Consider the following 19,822-nt stretch of genomic DNA (forward strand, 5'->3'; position numbering starts at 1 on the left):
CCGTGGGATTTCCCAGGCAAGAATACTGGAGTCGGTTGCTGTGCCCTCCTCCAGGGGATCTTCCTGACGCAGGGATTGAACCTGCGTCTCTTGCATTGGCAGGCAGATTCTTTACCACTGCGCCACCTGAGAAGCCCAGAAGATAAGGTCATTAAAGTGGGCCCTAATTAAAATTGACTGTTGTCCTTATAGGAGGAAAATGCATGTAAAGACAGAGACACAGGGAGAACTCACACAGTGGCAGACAGAAATTGGAGTAAGGAAGCTGCAAGCAAAGGAATGCCAAAGACAGATGGCCACAAGCAGCAGCCACCCGGAAAGAGGCAAGGAAGGGTTCTCTCCTAGAGCCTTGAGAGGAGTATGGCCCTCCTGACATCTGATTTCATACTTCAGAATGGGGGGAGAGTCAATTCTGTTCTGTTCTTTAAAAAATATTTATTTATTTATTTATTTGGCTGCACTGAGTCTTAGTTGTGGCATACAAACTCTTTAGTTGTGGTATGTGGGGTCTAGTTCCCTAACGAGGGATCAAACCCAATGCCCTGCACAGAGAGCATGGAGAATAGCCACTGGACCACCAAGAAAGTCCCAATTTCTGTTCTTTTAATCTGTCTAGTTTGAGGTACTTTGTTAAGGCAGCCCAAGGATACTACTACGACTGGTAAAAATAATTGGGACGCCTATTCTAGGTGTAGGAGGCACCCCTGCGACTGTAAGCTAGCAGGGATCTTGTATCATTTAGATTACACGTAGAGAATGGATGTGTCTGGTCACAAAGAAAACTGGTAACATAAAAAACAAAGAAGCCAGTCAGAGGTACCAGATGTTAGTGGTCAGTGTTAGGGTGAAAATGTATGGTTCAGAGAATATTTTGGAGATAGACTGCCAAGATTTGCTGCTGGATTGGAAATGGAGGATGAAGGAAAGAGAGGCTTCAAGGACTTGTCTAGATTTTTGGATGGTTTCTAAGGTTCCCAGCACCTCTCAAGGCTTATGGAATTTGCAAACACAGTGTTTTTGGGTCTGGATAAATTGCTGAATGACCCGGAATGAAAGTGGGTGTATCAAAAAATGTCACCCAATTTGGCCCAGTTCTTATTGGTTCCTGGCGGGTGCCAACAGACCTCCCTCACTCCAGCTGCCAAACAGTAATAATGCCTTTAGGACTACCCTGGCGGTCCAGTGGTTAATACTGTGCTCCCACAGCACAGGGCACAAGTTTGATCCCTGGTTGGGGAACTAAGATCCTGCATGTTGCATGATGTGACCAAAAATAATAATAATTCCTTCATATCAGTCTGTCAATAAATGTCTTCTTTTTTTTTAATTTTTGGACACAACGTGAGGTATGCAAGATCTTCTTAGTTCCTTGACCAGAGCTTAAACACACTTCCCCTGCAGTGTGTGGTGTCTAAACCACTGGACCATCAGAGAAGTCCCTAAATGTCTTTGCCTTTGACCTCAGAGGAGTAAGGTGGCATTACAACTTTGGGTTTTTATTTTATCATCACTGTCTCTGATTTATGATGATTTTATCTGACACTAACTTATTAATCATTGGCTAAGTTTATTGGAGGATGGATTAGTTTCATTATTGCCCTGAGGGAGATAAATGCAAGGTCTTCTTGTGATGAAAGTGAACTTACATTTTTTTAAAAAGTCACTAAACTCAAATGGTGCTTTGAGCACTCTGAGTTACTGTGGTGTGATTTGTGTTATGGAAACTTCATTTGGAAACATATGGTGTCCCTGACTGGTTCTTGAAAACAGGACATAAGTTGTCTTAGTCAGTTTGGGCTGCTCTAACAGTAGCATAGATTGGGTCGTTTAAAGAACAAACCTTTCTTCCTCACAGTTCTGGAGGTTGGAAAGTCCAAGATCAAGGTGCTTGCAGATGCGGTGTCTAGTGAGGGCCTGCTGTCTGATTGGTAAATGAGTATCTTCTCTCCCTGGTAGAGAACAAGGATGGAGGAAGCAAGCTCTGGGGGCCTCTCCTTATGAGGGCACCAGTCCCCTTCATGAGAGCTCTGCTCTCAGGACCTAACCTCCTCCCAAAAGCCCCACCTCCAAATGCCATCACACTGGGCACAGACTTCAGCATATGAATTTGGAGGGAAACAAGCGTTCAGTCCACAGCACAGATATCCTCTGGTTTCACTTATACCGAAAGGAACCCTCTGGATCGTCAGGCTGTGTTCCCATTTCGGAGAGACCCTGAGCTAACACCATATCCCTCCAGACACCAGGGAGCCCCTTCCTGCTCCTCAGACAGTGGCTGAAGGGGAGGCCTTGGCATCTCAGATTGGAACTCAGCCCTCATTTCTGCATGGGAGTTTCAGAAAGTGGATTAAGCTTGACCCCACTGTTACTTCTGGAGGGTGGTGATGGTGCTGAATGCCTGAGAGCACACTCTCTGAGGCCTAGTTGCCCAGGTTCAAATGCAGGTCCTGCTGGCTGTTGTCTTTATGACCTTGGGGAAGTCACTTGAACTCCTCCACTCTTAGTTATCATTTGTGAATTCAGGAGTAACGGTACAAGCTAGGCAGAGATTCCCTGCTCACATTCATGAGATAAACACGTACAGCCTTCAGCATAGAGTTGGGCACACAGTATATATGCACTTGGTTCTTGTTAGCTCTGTCAGCTGGTTAAGCAGGTGACAGAATTCTTGTGGGAAAAAAATGCATATTAAATTCCCAATAATCAGTACATCTGAGCTTTTCCAACAAGATTTGCTATGTGTCAGGGACTCTGTGGGCCCGGATTTTCCTTTTCCCATCCTTTCCCATCTTTCTATTGATGTGGTTGATAACTTAGTCTCTTAAGGAGAAAAGTTTGGAAACATTCTAACATGGCCTTGGAAACTAGGGGGAGAATTCTGAGATGTGACAAGTTGTTATCTGTAAGTGACTTTGGTTTTATTTTGTTATTTAAAAATTTTTTTCTTCCAGCTTTATTGAGGTATAATTGACTTTGTGCTGTATAGCACAATGATTTTACTTATACACATCATGAAATGATGACCACAATAAGTTTAGTGAACATATGTCATCTCATATAAATACAAAATTGAATAGAAAAAAAATTTTCCCTATAATGAGAACTCTTAAGATTTACTTTCTTAACTTTCATATATAACACACAGCAGTGTTAAGTATATTTATCATCTTGCACATTACAGCCCTAATACTAATTTGTCTTATAACTGGAAGTTTGTACCTTCATCCAATTCCCCTTCCTCCCATCAGCCTATCTATGGTAACCAGAGATCCAATCTCTTTTTCTATGAGTTTGTTTGGTTTTGAACTATTGGGTTGGCCAAACTTACAGATAAATCCGAACAAACTTTTTGGCCAACCCAATATAATTGACCTACAACACTATATTAGTTCTTTTTTTTTCCACTATATTAGTTCTTGCTACACAACACAGTGGTTTGATATTTCTGTACTTTTCAAAATGATTATTGCAGTAACTCTAGTTATGATCTGGCACCAGACAGAGGTATTATATAATTATTGACTATATTCCCCACACTGTACATTTCATACCCATGACTCATTTATTTTGTAACTGAAAGTTTGTACCACTTAATCTCCTTCACTTATATCTTTCCTCTCCTCACCTCCCTCCCCTCTGGCAACCACCTGTTCTCTGTATCTGTGGCTCTGTTTCTGATTTTTATATTTGTTCATTTGTTTTATTTTTTAGATTCCACATGTAAGTGAAATCATGCAATATTTGTCTTTCTCAATCTGACTTATTTCACTTGACATAGTACCCTCTAGGTTTATTCATATTGTCACAAATGCAAGATTTCGTTCTTTTTTATGGCTGGATAGTATTCCATTGTATTATGTATATATATACCTGTATATATACATATATGTACATGGTATATACCATTTTGCTACTGCAAAATTAGTTGTATATTTTTGAGTGCTGCTTTATCACTAAAAGATTCAAGTTAGACTGAAAAAAAATGTTTTGTATCTGTGTATTTTATTTTTTTATTTTTTATTTTTTTGTATCTGTGTATTTTTTAAAAAATCTGATGATGAACAAGGAGCCAGGCATTGGTTTCTTATGGGAGGAACACTATCATGGAGGTACTGTAAGGCCAAGTCGGTCCACTTCATTTCTTGTTATTTAACAGATTCTGTGTTGCCGCTCTTGTCCTGTTCAGGAAGCTCATTCAGTGGCCTTGCAACATTCTCATAAGTCAGCTTGTCTTCTTGCCAAGCATCAGCAATCAAATCCAAGATCCTTCTATCACTCTGTACCTCACTGTCCATTCTGTTACAACTCCGATCTTGTCAGACACACAATTGTGACTGTCCCAATGCTTGGAATGCTGTCTTCTTTTTTTTCCCCAGTAATTTTTTTGGATATGTCTTCTCAGGCAAGGGGAACAAAAGTAAAAATCAACAAATGAGACTACATTAGACTGAAAAGCTTTTGCACAATGAAAGAAACTATCAACAAAACAGAAAGGCCAATTACTGAACAGGAGAAGACAGTTGCAAATGATAAGAGGTCAATATCCAAAACATACAAAGAACTGAAAATGACCCTGAATGTGTGAATGCATAGAAATGCTGCAGAAACATGAGGCTGGCTGTATGAGGGCTGGTAGCTTTCACCCTCCTTACCACCTGGATCTCTGCTTATCCATCAGTGGGCATTTGGTGCCTCTGTCTTCTAGGGAGGAAGGTTTTCTATAGGCTTGGGGTGATTTAACCTGCCTGGAATGGGCGCTGTGATGTGATTTTGTTATTTGTCTCAGGAGCAAGGGCTCTGCACTGTTCCTTATTAATTTAATCATGCGGTTGAAGAATCTAGCCATCAGGATTGGGGCTGCTGCTTCTGAGGGTACAGAAATCCCTTAGTCTAGAGCAATTCAGGATTGGCATGGCTGTTTTTTCCCATTGCCTTACCCATCCCCTTCTGCCTCCATACTGGGTGAGCATGATGTTAGCACCGCCGTGTGTTCACTTGCAGAAAGTCTGGGGGGCTAGCTGTTGTTGTTCAGTCACTAAGTTGTAACGGACTCTGCGACCCCATGGACTGTAGCATGCCAGGATTCTCTGTCTTCCACTATCTCCCAGAGTTTGCTCAAATTCCTGTCCGTCAAGTCGGTGCTGCTATCAAACCATCTCATCTTCTGCCACGCCCTTCTTTTGCCTTTCCCAGCATCAGGGTCTTTTTCAGTGAGTCAGCTCTTCACATTAGGTGGCCGAAGTATTGGATTTTCAGCTTCAACATCAGTCCTTCCAATGAGTATTCAGGATTGATTTTCTTTAGGAATGACTGGTTTGATCTCCTTCCAGCCCAAGGGACTCTCAAAAGTTTTCTTCAGCACCACAATTCAAAAGCATCAATTCTTCAGCACTCAACCTTCTTTATGGTCCAACCTTTACATCTGTACATGGCTACTGGAACAACCACAGCTTTGATTATAGGTACCTTTGTTGGCAAAATGAGGTCTCTGCTTTTTAATACACTGTCTAGGTCTGTCATGGGCTTCCCAGGTGGTTTCCCAGGGGGTAGGGGGTAAAGAGTCTACCTGCCAATGCAGGAGATGCGGGTTTGATCCCTGGGTTGGGAAGATCCCCTTGTGAAGAAAATGGCAACCCACTTCAGTATTTTTGCTTGGGAAATCCCATGGACAGAGGAGCCTGTTGGACTACAGTCCATGGGGTTGAAAAGGAGTTGGATATGACTTAGCGACTAAACAACAACAACAAACAACTAGGTTCGTCATGGCTTTTCTTCCAAGGAGCAAGCGTCTTTTAATTTCATGGCTTCAGTCACCATCCGCAGTGATTTTGGAGCTCAAGAAAATAAAATCTGTCACTGCTTCCACTTTTTCCCCTTCTATTTTTCATGAAGTGATGGGACTGGATGCCACTATCTTAGTTTTTTAAACGCTGAGTTTCAAGCAAACTTTCTGACTCTCCTTTTTCACCCTCATCAAGATGCTCTTTAGTTCCTCTTCACTTTCTGCCTTTAGAGTGGGTAGCGTGGACCTTAACACATTCCAGTAGACTTTGTGCTTCTTTCAAGAGATAATTTCTTAGCCACTGGGGAGTTGAGTGGTGCGCTATGCCAGCTGCTCCTGTGTCTGCTTTCCTCAAGCCAGGCCAGTGTTGAGGGAGCATTGGACCTGGTGGGAACACGGGCAGTGAGGAAGCTGGTTCGTATCAGCCTCCAGGAGTCCCTCTGGATGATTCAATTGGGGCCTGGAGGATAGGAGTGCTTCTGTCTAGCCAGGGATGTGACTGCCATGCCAGACTTGCAGGAAAGGGAGTCTCGAGAAAGCCCCATGTTTTCTGACTAATTGGGCCCATCTGATTTGTACACGTTCTGTGATGGTGCTAGTGACACTGTGCCCTGCCACAACATAAGGTCCTAAGGAAAGCGGGTGTTGGGTGTACTGGAGAATGGTTGCTGGGCTCATCAGAAGATGGAATGGCCCTTGCCCAAGACTGATTAACTCAAGTCTTGCCAAGCTCATCTGAATGCTTATAAGAGCCTCTGGGTTTTGGCATTTTGAACGGGAACAGTGGCCAATAAGGAGATGTGGAGTCAATGGGGTTGTTACATTTGCCTCTATATTTCATCTTTCTCTTTTTTTAATTTGGCTGCTCCACATGATTTGTAGGATCTCAGTTCCCCAACCAGGGATTGAACCTGCACCCTCGGCAGCAAAAGCATAGTTCTAACCAATGGACTACCAGAGAATTGACTACTTTTTAGTAGTACAGGCCTACTAATGAGAAGAATGGAATTCTTTGTTGGGGAGATAACATTTCACTTAGTTGAGGTTCAAAGTTTTCTCTCAAATCGATTGTGAAAGTTCATCTGTAAATACTGTCTTAGTTTGTGGGCTGTACAAAAAGAGACAGTGAGCCATCATTTGCCAATGCCTGTTCTAGAATCAGTCTAGGGGTGTACTATTGATAAAAATGTTAGATAACATGTATAGAATATTAGTGAAGTGAAAGTCGTTCAGTTGTGTCCAACTCTTTGCGACCCCATGGACTATACAGTCCATCGAATTCTCCAGACCAGAATGCTGGAGTGGGTAGCCTTTCCCTTCTCCAGGGCATCTTCCCAACCCAGGGATCAAAGCCAGGTCTCCTGCATTGCAGGCAGATTCTTTACCAGCTGAGCCACAAGGGAAGCCCATAGAATGTTAACCACATATCAAAATACCAGGGTAAGTGTTCTACCTCTTTCATCTCATTGGAGCCTTTGATAACCTGGTGGTAGAAGTTACTCCTTTTCTACTCATTTCATAGGAAGGACAGGAGACTGAGAATAGAAGGGAAGGACACTTGCTCAAGGTTGTTCATCTAGAAGCGGCAGTAAGTTTTATACCTAGGTGTGTCTGGGTGCAGAGTCCACACCCATAACCATTAGGCTAAGGTGTTCATCCACAAGTCAGAACTTGATGTGACCATGGCCTCCATAAGATACTAAACCTTTGTAACCACTCTATATTTTGCTTATTTGTTTGCTGTTTTATTTTTGTTTTCTCCCCGTCTGTCTCTTCGAGTGATTGCCACCATCATCCTGCAAGCAAAAGTGGCTGGTGGTTTCTGTTTAGGAATATCAGCAGGGTGGAGAGAAAGGTAGGAGGGATCGAAATGGGTGCTGCCTTCTTCATAGTCAGAGTAGGGGAAGAACCCTAAGGGTTTAAGAAGATGGCATCAGCTTTTTTTTTTTTTTTTTTTTGGTGGAGCAGTTAGAACACACACATTTATTAAGTTCATCTTATATGGGTGGCATCAGCTTTAATTAAGAAAGCAGACTCGGGACTTCCCTTGCAGTCCAGTGATTAAGACTCCATGCTTCTAATGCAGAGGGCACAGATTTGATCTCTGGTCAAGGAACTAAGATCCCACAAACCAAGTGGTGTGGCCAAAAAATAAGCAAATAAAACTGAGGATAAACTGACTCCTAAGTCCTAGGTTGGGAAAGAGGAGTCCTACATTCTAGAACTATTAAAAAAAAAAAAGCAGACTCAACCCAACCATTTATAGATGAATTATAACTTTTGAACACTTAATTCAGAAAACCCTTCAGTTTCCCTCATTTAATTTTTTTTTAACCCTTTTATCTGCTTCAATCTCATCCATTCCTTGTATCCAACACCATTTTTTTCCCCTGAGGATTGTGCTTGTGAAAAGCCCTTCTCAATCAGTTTCTGAGGGTCTGCACTGTCCATGACAGGCCTCTGTGACCCTCCAGACCACAGTTTGGAAGACCTAGGCTGCCCGGTCTAACACAATACCTCTGCTGGTCCAGACATGGCTACCAATACACAGAGGTACCCTGTGCTTGACTGGGTGCATGACAGCTGTGGGCACTCCCTAGGACCTGCTGGTCCATATACCTACCCAGCTAATTGCCAACATTCAGTGGGGGATTTGAGCACCTCCAAACCACAGTATAACTTTTCCCCAGACCCTCTATGGGAAGTGACATGATTCCAGCAAATCACTGCAACTATTAGAAGCCAGCTCCAACTAGAAATGCATATTGTCAAGAGTAGTTTTCTCAGAAACTCACAATTCCTATAGTTACATAGTGACCCCAAAATAGGTGAAGTAGCTTCTGTACTTTAAGGGGCTCTGGGAAGGCCATTTCCTCCCTCTAATAATGTATCCCCCTAGCATTTTAAAAAAAATTATTTTTTGGCTGCGCTGGGTCTTCATTGCTGGGCGCAGGCTTTGTCTAGTTGTGGTGAGCAGGGAATGTGCTTCATTGTGCTTGGGCCTCTCATTGCGGTGGCTTCTCTTGTTGTGGAGCACAGGCTCTAGGCACGCAGGCTTCAGTAGTTGCAGCTTGACAGCTCAGTAGTTGTGGCACATGGGCTTACTTGCTTCGCAACATGTGGCATCTTCCTGCGCCAGGGATCAAACATGTGTCCCCTGCATTGGAAGGTAGATTCTTAATCACTGGACCAACAGGGAATTCCTTGCTGGCATATTTTTGTTCAAAATTCTACAATCATAGATTTATACATTTGGCCAAGCATTGCCATTTCTGAACTCTTCTTTTTTTTCTTTTTTGAACTCTTCTTAAGAGGAAGTCTCTGGCAGTGGTAACACTCTACAGGACTTTAGCATAAATAGTTGACGGATCTCTTCGTTCAAAGAGGATGTGGCATCTTAGGGCACTGGGTAAAAATGGTGGGAGGACATTTCTGGCACTGTTTTGAATACTGTATAATGGCAATTCATTTAGTTGTCATGACAACTGCATAAAGTGGGTTCTAGCATCCCCCCATTTTACAGATGAGGAAACAGAGGCTTGCTGCTGCTGCTAAGTTGCTTCAGTCGTGTCTGACTTAAGAGAGCTTAAATACTTTGCCAAAAGTCACAAAGCTAGTAAGTGGAGTTCAAGATTGGGGCTGGAACCAGTGTTCCTTCTCTTTCAGTGTGACATTGTGTGGGGGGTCCCCAAGACCACCCCCAGGCTCACTGATTCCCTAGGAGAATTCACGGGACAGCCAGGAGCACACTTCCAAGAGTCCTTTGTCAGTGCAGTCACATGGGTCATGCTTAATTCCTCCAGCAACAAGTTGTGGCCACACATGTGAAATATTGTCTACCAGGGACACTCATCAGAGACACAATGACCTAGGTTTTTACTGAGGCTGGTCATGTAGGCATCCTCTGCCCAGCATATACCAAAACTCCAGACTCTCAGAAGGAAAGCAGGTGCTTAGCATAAACCACACTGTTTGTAGGAACAGTTTAGGCCCAGTGAACCCCACTCTTACCAGTTCTGGGAATGGTGGGAACCCCCCTGAAATCCAAGGTCTTAGTCACCAGCCAAGGCCAACCTTATAGACAGGCTTTTCTAAGGAAAGCATACTCAGGTCTGTTACCTTAACTCTCTTTTTATTTGTTTTGTGGGTCCCTGACCAGGCAGTAAGAGCACAGAGTCCTAACCACTGGACTGCCAGGGAAGTCCTGCTCTGTTAACTCTTTAATGCCCAGATACCCTTTCCACTCATTGGTGTTTTTGAAAAGGATCAATTTGCGTTTTCCCTATTGTATAAGGATTGATCCCCACAGTAAAGCTCATGTCATTGCTCAGGAGTAAATGAGAGCATGCCTAAGGCACTTGGCACAGCATTTGTCACATAATAAGTGATATCATGGGCTTCCCAGGTGGCTCACTGATAAATAATCCACCTGCAATAAGGGAGACGCACGTTCAATCCCTGCTTCAGAAAGATCCCCTGGAGAAGGAAGTGGCAACCTGCTTCAGTATTCTTGCCTGGGAAATCCCATGGCCAGAGGAGCCTGGCGGGCTACAGTCCATGGAGTTGGAAAGAGCTGGACATGACTTAGCGACTTAACAATAGCAACAAATGAGAGCATGACTAAGGGCACTCCGCACAGCATGTGTCACACAGTAAGTAGTGTTGTCATCTTCACTGGCTGCTGCGTCATCGTTTCTATGTCCCTTAATGCTGCTGAGGGGCTCCAGTTAATCTTCTGCCTTCCCCACCACCCTGTTGTCTGCAGACGGCCCCTCACAGGTTGAGGTCAACATCTCCAGCACTGGCAGGCTCCCCAACGGCACCCACTACGCCGCCAAGGGCTCCCAGGTGGACTTCAGCTGCAGCAGCAGATCCCGGCCTCCACCTGTGGTTGAGTGGTGGTTCCAGGCCCCAGATTCCACCGCCGAACTCTTTGGGAACAACCTGACCGCCAGCTGCTTCACGCTGTTACTAATGTCACAGAACTTGCAAGGGAACTACACCTGTTTGGCCAAAAACGTGCTCAGCGGGAGACATCGAAAGGTGACCACCGAGCTCCTGGTCTACTGTGCGTAAGAAACGCCCCCCTCCTCTTCTCCACCTTGACCCTTTGTGACCTGTGTGTGTGTGCCTCCCTTTGTGCGCAAAGACGTCCCTGATACACAGGTCCTAACCTGCTTCTGTGGTTCCCTCAACACACATGGACACACCCGAACTGCATGTCAGAGAGAATGTTGCCTTTTCTGGAAGCTCGCTGCTAACTAGGGGTACAGGAGTCCCTGTGAGCCACAGAAGGGAATTTATGCTAGGTCTAAAGTTTTTTTTCTTGAGGTGAAACTATATAATGTAACATTAACCATTTTAAGATGTACAATTCAGTGGCATTGAGTATTCAGAGTGTTGTGCAACCATCATGTTTATTTCCAAAACATTTTCATCACCCCAAATTGGAAACCCTGTACCCATTAAACAGTCACTCCCATATCCTCTTTCCCCAGACCTTGGCAACCACTCATCTACATTCTGTATCTATGAACTTTCCTATTCGGGACATTTCATATAAATGGAATCGTACACTATCTGACCTTTGGAGACTGGCTTCTTTTTTTTTTTAATGGAGGTTATTTTGGGGGGAGGGTGCTGCAATGCATGGCACGTGGGATCATTAGTTCCCCAAACAGGGATGTAACCTTCACCCCCTGCACTGGGAGCACAGAGTCTTAAACACTGGGCCACCAGGGAAATCCCTGGGACTGACTTCTTTCACTTAGCATCGTGTTTTCACGGCTCATCCCTGTTGTAGCTTCTGTCAGTACTTTTGTTCACCTATGGCTGAAGAGTATCTATTTTATGGATCTACTACCATTTGTTTATCCATGCATCTGTCCTTACTCATGTTGTCCATGAACTCAGGCCCTCTAGCGCTGTTAAGAACACGTGGTTCATGAAGCTTTATTTTGCAGGTGAGGAAACAACCAAATACACTCATGCACACATTCAGTGGAGGAAAACCACTATAGAAACGCAGGGTGCACCATAATCCATGCTAATGAAAGGGATCATGAGGACAACAAATTAGAAGGCAGGGTAATGACACAGTTTCTTTCCACATTACTCAGAGCCTTTGTAAGTCTCAATGCTCTCTATCATAAATGACATTTATTGTGTATAAAGTTACATAAAGTCATTTCCTTGTTGCGGGAAACACAGACGAGTAGAAAGAAGAAAATAATCACTTATACTCTCACCATCGTTTTGCTGTATTTCCAATAATTTTTCTTGTAGATGCCACATATCTACCCATATGAGATCCAAATTTCTATTTATGTATATTATATAAAATATATAAAGTATTTAAAATATTTACATATTATAGAAAATACTTTTATATAAAATATTTATATACTATATAAATATATAAATGTATGATATATACATAATACATAACTATTTTTTATGTATAATTATGAATATATGGGTTACGTTACAAGTTTGTAATTTGTTAAATTTTTTAATATATTTTTTAAAAATTGTATTTGCACATAGCAAAAAAAAGTGTGTGTTGAGGATTGGGGATGAATAAGTCTCTCTCTTCCTGTTATGCCCTCCAGGGATCAGCAGTGTCCAGTAGAACTTTCTGTGATGATGGAGATGTTCTCTTGTGTGTGGTCTACTTCAGTGGCCACCTCCTACGTGTGATTACTAGGAAATGTAGGTAGTGTGATGGAGGAACTAAATTTGTAATTAATTTAAATCAAATAGCCACATGTGGCTAGTGAGAAATGCAAATCTCTTCAGAGACTTACACCCAGCAGGGGAAACCCGACTTCTGTCAGGCACTGACTTGTGCTAGGATCTATTTCAAGATACACTAACTGGAGTTGCTGTTTCTCTGATACCCTGGTTCTGTAATCCTTAGAGTCAGCCCAGTGGCTCATCTTAGTCTGTGATTAAGACCATGTTCTCTGGTATTTTGCAGCTCCCCCTCCGTCAGCCCCCCAGTGCTGGGCAGAGGTGTCACCAGGATTGTTCTCACTGCAGCTCAACTGTCGCTGGGCGGGGGGATACCCAGAGCCGGACTTCCTGTGGACAGAAGAGCCAGGAGGTGTGGTCGTGGGGACATCGAAGCTGGGGGTGGAGATGCTGAGCCAGTCCCAGCTGTCAGATGGCAAGAAGTTCAAGTGTGTCGGGAGCCACATAGTGGGGCCGGAGTTGGGAGCCAGCTGTGTGGTACAGATCAGTGAGTCTGCCTTGCCTTGACCTGGGGTTGGGGTCCACTCACCTTCCTGTCTTCTGGGACAACCCTTTGAAAGAGGGTCTGGGAAAGAGATCCCGGGGTGTTGGAGTAGACTGAATTCCTTTCATATCTTCCTCCCATTTTCTTTTTTTAAAAAATCAAAGTATTATTAATTAATAATTATTTATTAACAAAATCAATCATTAATTTAAATTAATTTATTAAAATTAATTTTAAAAATTGACGTATAGTTGACTTACAATATTGTGTTACTTTTGCTGGGTAGCAGAGTGATTCACACATACACACATATACATATACATATTCTTTTTAATATTCTTTTCCAATGTAGTTTATCACAGAATATTTATTTATTTGGCTGTGCCAGGTCTTAGCTGTGGCACACAGGATCTTTAATCTTCAATGTGGGCATGTGGGATCTAGTTTCCTGACCAGAGATAGAACCTAGGTCCCCTGCATTGGGAGTGTGGAGTCTTAGCTCCTGGACCACCAGGGAAGTCCCTATCACAGGATATTGAATATAGTTTCCTGTGCCATACAGTAGGATCTTGTTTATCCATTTTGTATATGCTGGTTTGCATCTGCTAACTCCAAACTCCCACTCCATTCCTTCCCTATACCCTTCCTTTTGCTTTATGCTTCCTTCCTTTCGAACTTTAAAGATGCATAATGAAACTTCTTGGTTCTAGTCCAAACTGGTTTTCTCTTGACAAATAATAACTGAGCACATACTACATGCCAGGCACAAGTTTCTAAGTACTGAAGATGGAGCCGTGAACAAAAGAGACAAGGTTCATTAGTCTGTTGACAAATGACAAAGGTTCAATTTGTCCATGGAACAAATTATCCCTAAACTTAGTGGCTTCAAACAACAATCATTATCTCATGATTTCTGTGGACCAGGAATTCATACAGGGCAAGGTGCTGACACCTTGATTTAGGACTTCAGACTTTCTGAACTGTGAGAAAAAATTTCTGTTGTTTTAAACCACCCAGTTTGTGGTTCTTTGTTACAGCAGCCTCAGGAGACCAATGCCATGAGTAAGCCAGGGCCAAAGTATGTTGGGTTGTGTTGGCCTTGGTGAGGTTGTCCTCACAGTTTATGAGAATAATCCTCAGAGGTGCAGTGTGGAGAGTGGACACGCTGAGAAGTGAGCCCTGGTGTACCAGCAAGTGCTTGTTCTTCTGGGCGAGTGGCATTTGAAATTCTGACCCTTCCCACTAATTGAGCACACTGTCCCCATGTGTCCCCTCTGTCAGGTACTGTACCCGGCCTTAGGTAACATAAGGGACCAGGACTCACTTTCTGCCCAAGGACAGGGGTTGGCAAACTGTGCGCCATGGACCAAATCTAACAGAACTGTTTTGGGGGCAATTTTTAAGAAATGAGATATAATTCACATAACATAAATTTCACTTTTTTTTTTTTTTTTTTTTGGGTGGGGGAAGGTCTGCACCATGCAGCTTTTGGGATCTTAGTTCCCCAATCAGGATGAACCTGCTCCCTCAGCAGTGAAAGGGTAGAGTCCTAACTACTGGACCACTGGGGAATTCCCTAAAATTCACTATTTTAAAGTGTATAATTCAGTGCGGTGTTTTTTTTTTTTCAGTATATTCACAGTGTTGTACTACCATCATCATTCTAATCCAGAACATTTCCATCACCCCAAAAGAAACCCTGTACCTACTGGCAGTCACTCTCTCTAGAAAGACCATGCGAGGATATTTATTTCCCAGTATCTCCACCAACATTGAGTCTTATTAATTTTTAAAAGTTTTTCCTGTTTGTTAGTTGGGACATGGCTAATTGTTTTAATCTGGGTTTCTTTGATCACTGGTGGGGTTGATAATTTTCATACACTTATTGGCTTCCTATATATTATCTGTGAATTATCTGTTCATATCCTGTCCATTCTTTATTGGCTTCTTTGTCATTTCTTGTTATTTCACAAGAGTTACTTAATTTCATTGAACTGTCATGCACATTATAGATATTATTCTGGCATATCTTGTTCCTAAACCATATTTGTGACATTTCTGCTGGTGATGAGCAATTTCTGATTTTGAAAGGGTCGCCTCTGTCAGTCCTGTTTTAGGTTTCTGTGCTCAAAAGGTCTTTCTATCTTACTTGTTAACTTATTATCTGTAATCCTCATAGTAGCCTGCAAATTAGGATGATTCGTAATTTGTAGATGATAACATGTATGAACTAACTTACCCAGGATCAGCCACCTCTTAAGTGATGGAGCAGCACTTAGCTAGGCTGGTCTGATGGCCCAGGGCCCTTGCTTTTATCCAGGTGACCTCTTTCCACACTTGATCTGGCAAATCTTTTCTTCGTGTGGGATTTAGGTACTCAGCATGGTGCCAAGTGGGGTTCGCAGGTGGCTAGTGATAAAGAACCAGCCTGCCCGTGCAGGAGACATAAGAGATGCGGGTTCGATCCTTGGGTCAGGAAGATCCCTTGGAAGAGGGCATGGCAACCCACTCCAGTATTATTGTATGGAGAATCCTATGGACAAAGGAGCCTGACAGGCTACATAGTGTTGCAAAAAGTCAGACAAGACTGAAGTCAGACACAGATGCATGTATGGTGCCAGGTGCTATGAAGGAATACAGAGTCCTTCCCTTTAAAAGACTTAAACTTGGAGAGAGAAGTCTGGCAAGCTTAAACCAGAAAATGGCAATATCACAATACAGCTGATCCTTGAACAGCATGGGCAGGTTTGAACTGTGAGGTTCCACTTACATGTGGATTTTTTTCCCCCAATAAATATAGTACCTATATTTTCATTTTATAGATCTTTAACTCAGAGTCGGGGAAAGTTTGTGTCTGATTAGAAAGCTAAGATGTGGAATCAAAAGAACTAGGGTTTGAGTCCTGATGCTATCCAAAACTATTTCAGCTTCCTATCCTTGGGTGAGTCATTTTCTTTGTGTTTGAGGCAGAGATAGCAGGACATGGATTTTAGATTCCACACAGACTGGCCCCCCAACCCCCATGTTGTTGTAGGGTCAACTGTAGTAGAGACAGTAATGTTTTATTGAGTGCAGACCCTGTGCAGGTGCCGAGTATTTTGCACACAGCATCTCGTTCAGTCCTCAATCAGCTGGTGAGCTGAGCCCTTGCAGTATTATCCCCCAGAATCAGTTTCCCGGAGTTGCAGTACCACAAACTTGGTGGTGGCTTAAAACAACAGCTGTTTATCCTCTCTCAGTTTTGGAAGCTAGAGGTTTGAAATCAAGGTGTTGGCAGGGCCGTGCTCCCATCAAAGCCTTCATGGCAGAATCCCTCATAGCCTCTTCCACTTCCTGATGGCTCTGATGTGTTCCTGCGGCTCCATCACTCTGGTGCCTGCGTCTGTCTTCATGTGGCCTTCCTCTCTGTGGGTGTGTCTCCCTGTGCCTTCCCCTCTTCATTTTTCTTTTTTTGCTACATGGCACGTGTGATCTTAGTTGCCTTACCAGGGATCTAACCTGCGCTCCCTGCAGTGAAAGCATGGAGTCTTTAACAACTGGAGCACCAGGGAAGTCCCTCTCCTCTTCTTATAAGGTACCAGTCCTTGGATTTTGGGTCCACCCTCAATCTGGGATGATTTCATCTTGAGATCCTTAACTAGTTACCTCTGCAAAGACTCCATTTCTAAGTAAGACCACATTCTGGGCTTCAAGATGAACACAAATTTTGGGAGGACACTCCATTTTACAGAAGGTGAAACAGAGGGAGCTGACTTGCCCAGACTCATGCAACTAGAAAGCAGTAGACACACTCAGGGTGGTACATAATGGGGAAATGCCCAAAGTGTGTTGTGGACCGTAAGTCCCGGGAAGTGAATGAATGATGGACTAATGCTGAGAGAGGGTGAAATTGGCAGAGGCAGCTGGCGAGGTTTGTTATTTTGCCCTCACCCTCTCATTTTATTTGCACATCTTGCCTAAGTCATTATTCCTGTGGCCCCTGAGACTTGATCCGTAATCTGAATCTAAATATGTGCTCAGGGCTAAGAAATGTGTCTGGAAACGGGAGCTGACCGGAAGTTTTCCCAATTCCAGGAGCACAGGAAACAGGCACAGAGCCAGGACCCTTCTCAACTCTGATACCATCCAGTTCTCCCTGCCTCCCTCGTGGGCACCTGACCCTGGATGTGCATGCTGGTGACCTGAGGGGCTGGTTAAAATGCAGATTCTGACACTCTGGGTCTGGGTGGATCCAAGACTGCATTTTCAACTGGCTCCCAGGAAGTGCTGATCCTGCTGGTCTGAGGACCACACCTTGAGTAGCAATGCCTTGGGGTTGAGGGGCTCTGGATCATTCCACGTAGAAGGACTAGTGCTCACTGAAGGGCAATACTAACATCCACCCAGGGATGCAGGGCAGCATAGCCCCCAAGCTGATGAAAAGCAATGCTTTCAGGGATTCCTGCTGCCCAGATCTCTCTTTATTTTTCTCTTCCTTTTTTTTTGGCTTGCTGCATGGCTTGCAGTATCTTAGTTCTCCAACCAGGGATTGAACCTGGCCACAGCAGTGAAAGCGCTGACTCCTAAGCACTGAACTACCGGAGAACTCCCCAGATCCCTCTTTATTATGGCATGTTTTGTTCAGTTCAGTCAGTCATGTCAGACTCTGTGGCTCCATGGACTGCAGCATGCTAGGCTTCCCTGTCCTTTACCATATTATATGGCATGTAGGACCCCTGAAACTGAAGAAACCAACTCAACTCATGACAAGCTGCAGTATTGTGGAGCCCCATGTGTGAGGGCCCTAGCATGCTGTCCATCTCCTGCCGATCTGTGAGGCTCCGCAGCACCAACCTACCCCTGCCCCACCCTTGCATGCGGCATCCTCTTAAGTGAAACTCTGAATTTATAAGTGCCACCCGAGCTGGCTGGTGACATAGCTTTTTGAGGGGTGAATGCTGTGTTTGGCGAAAGTACATACCTTTGGGTTGCAGGGGAGGTGTACTGGGGGACTGTTTGTTTTGCCTTTAATAAAGGAAGAAGGGGCCATTTCTCAAACTTTGGTTTGGGACCCTGAAATACAAACGTACTGATGAGGCTTGTCACTGCTGCCGGCTTTGTGACCCCAAAGGAAATTCTGGTTAACCACAAGCAGGGAAGGAGCAATTTAGCAACAACATGGGGGGAATCTGATAGTTGATTCAAGAAGCGGTGTTCGCAGGTGATTTTTCTGAGCAAAATCAGGTTTGGGCAATTCTCCTCTGTTGACCCGACCTAGAGAGAGGTTGTTCCAGCCCCAACCTTTTCCCCCTTCCCTCTTCCTTCTTCCCTGGACGCCAGCAGTGAAACCCTAGATTCTCTCTTGGAACAACTGCCAAGGGGAAGCGTGTAGTTTCACTCTCCCGGGCAGGAACCCAACAAGCCGCTCTCTATCCCTCAGCTGCTGAAAATTCGGATTTAATAAATCCTCCCAAGATGAATTTACTACCCTTCCCAAGAGGATGTGTATTAGGGGAAAGGCTTCCTGTGTGAAGGATACAGACTGATCCTCATGGTAGATCTCATGGCTCCCCTTCTCCTCCTTAAATTAGACCCCAAGGCCACAGGGATGCAGTCTTTCTAGGACAGACGTGTGGTAGACAGAAGGATGGCCCCCCAAAGATATCCACATCCTAATCCCCAGAGCCTGTGAATTTGTTTCCTTACACGGTAAAGGGACCTTGCATCCGTGATCAAGGATATTGAGATGGGGAGGTTGTCCAGGATTGTCTCTGGTTGGGCCCAGTGTGATCCCGAGGGCCCTCATCAGAGGGAGGCAGGAGGGTCAGTGTGGTAGTGAGTTGTGATGACAGATGCAAGCAGTAGGAGTAATTCATGGAAGGGGTCATGAGCCAAACAATGCAGGTGGCTCCTTTCTAGAAGCCGAGAAAAAAGGAAATGGATTCTCTCCTTGAGTCTCCGGAAGGAACCAGCTCTGCCAACACCTCGACTTTAGTTCTGTGAGATTAGTTTAGATGCCTGACCTCCAGAACTATAAAACTATAAAGGGATTAATTTGTATTGTTTTAAGCTGTTAAGTCTGTGCAATTTGTTACAACAACAACAGGAAACTAATACAGGTGCCCTCCTGTCCCCTGAACACCCTTGTCAGGGTGTGTGCCCGTATTTTATCTGATCAGTGTGGTTATTACACACAGAAGCCTAGAACATAGGAAGTAAGGAGATGTGGACCACAAAAGCCTGACTTCTTGGGTTCCATTCTTACACAGACCAGTTCATCCTGGTTTGCCTAGGACTTCCCAAGCATTGAAAGCCCCCAGGTGCTAGGGATCCCCTCAGTCTTGGGCAACCCAGGACAGTTGGTCCCCCTAAATTCTAGTTGCTCACTTCCTTAGTTGTGTGACTTTAAGTTACTTGACTTTCTCTGTTCCTCTGTTTCCCCATCTGCAAAATGGGGATAACAAGATTATTGTTGAGAACTAGTTGGGTTGATATATATGGTGCCTGCTGCTGCTAAGTCATTTCAGTTGTGTCTGACTCTGTGGGACCCCATAGATGGCAGCCCACCAGGCTCCCCCGTCCCTGGGATTCTCCAGGCAAGAACACTGGAGTGGGTTGCCATTTCCTTCTCCAATGCGTGAAAAGTGAAAGTGAAGTCGCTCAGTCGTGTCTGACTCTTAGCGATAGTGCCTAGTCCATAGTAAATGCTCAACAAATATTATCTTTTATTATTTTATGAGACCAGGTGTGGTACAGATATTCCTGGAGTTGCTTTGTTCCAAAACAAGTAACATTCTTGAAATTCTCAGGTCACCATTTGAATC

The 19,822-nt window shown here is 44.0% G+C and overlaps 1 protein-coding gene and 1 pseudogene across 3 annotated transcripts in view; one reads left to right on the forward strand and one right to left on the reverse strand.

Moving 5' to 3' along the window:
* Positions 1-19,822, forward strand: part of VSIG10 (V-set and immunoglobulin domain containing 10) — a 39,367-nt gene that overhangs the window by 10,047 nt on the left and 9,498 nt on the right. For all 3 annotated transcript variants that reach the window (XM_020877293.2, XM_020877294.2, XM_020877297.2), the window contains 2 exons: positions 10,548-10,850; positions 12,762-13,022. In XM_020877293.2, coding sequence (XP_020732952.2) covers positions 10,548-10,850; positions 12,762-13,022 — 564 coding nt within the window. The remainder of the gene's footprint in view (positions 1-10,547; positions 10,851-12,761; positions 13,023-19,822) is intronic.
* On the reverse strand, positions 4,007-4,361 carry LOC110127186 (anaphase-promoting complex subunit 13 pseudogene; annotated as a pseudogene).

This window comes from Odocoileus virginianus, chromosome 12 (assembly GCF_023699985.2).
Source record: "Odocoileus virginianus isolate 20LAN1187 ecotype Illinois chromosome 12, Ovbor_1.2, whole genome shotgun sequence".
NCBI classification, from domain to species: domain Eukaryota; kingdom Metazoa; phylum Chordata; class Mammalia; order Artiodactyla; family Cervidae; genus Odocoileus; species Odocoileus virginianus.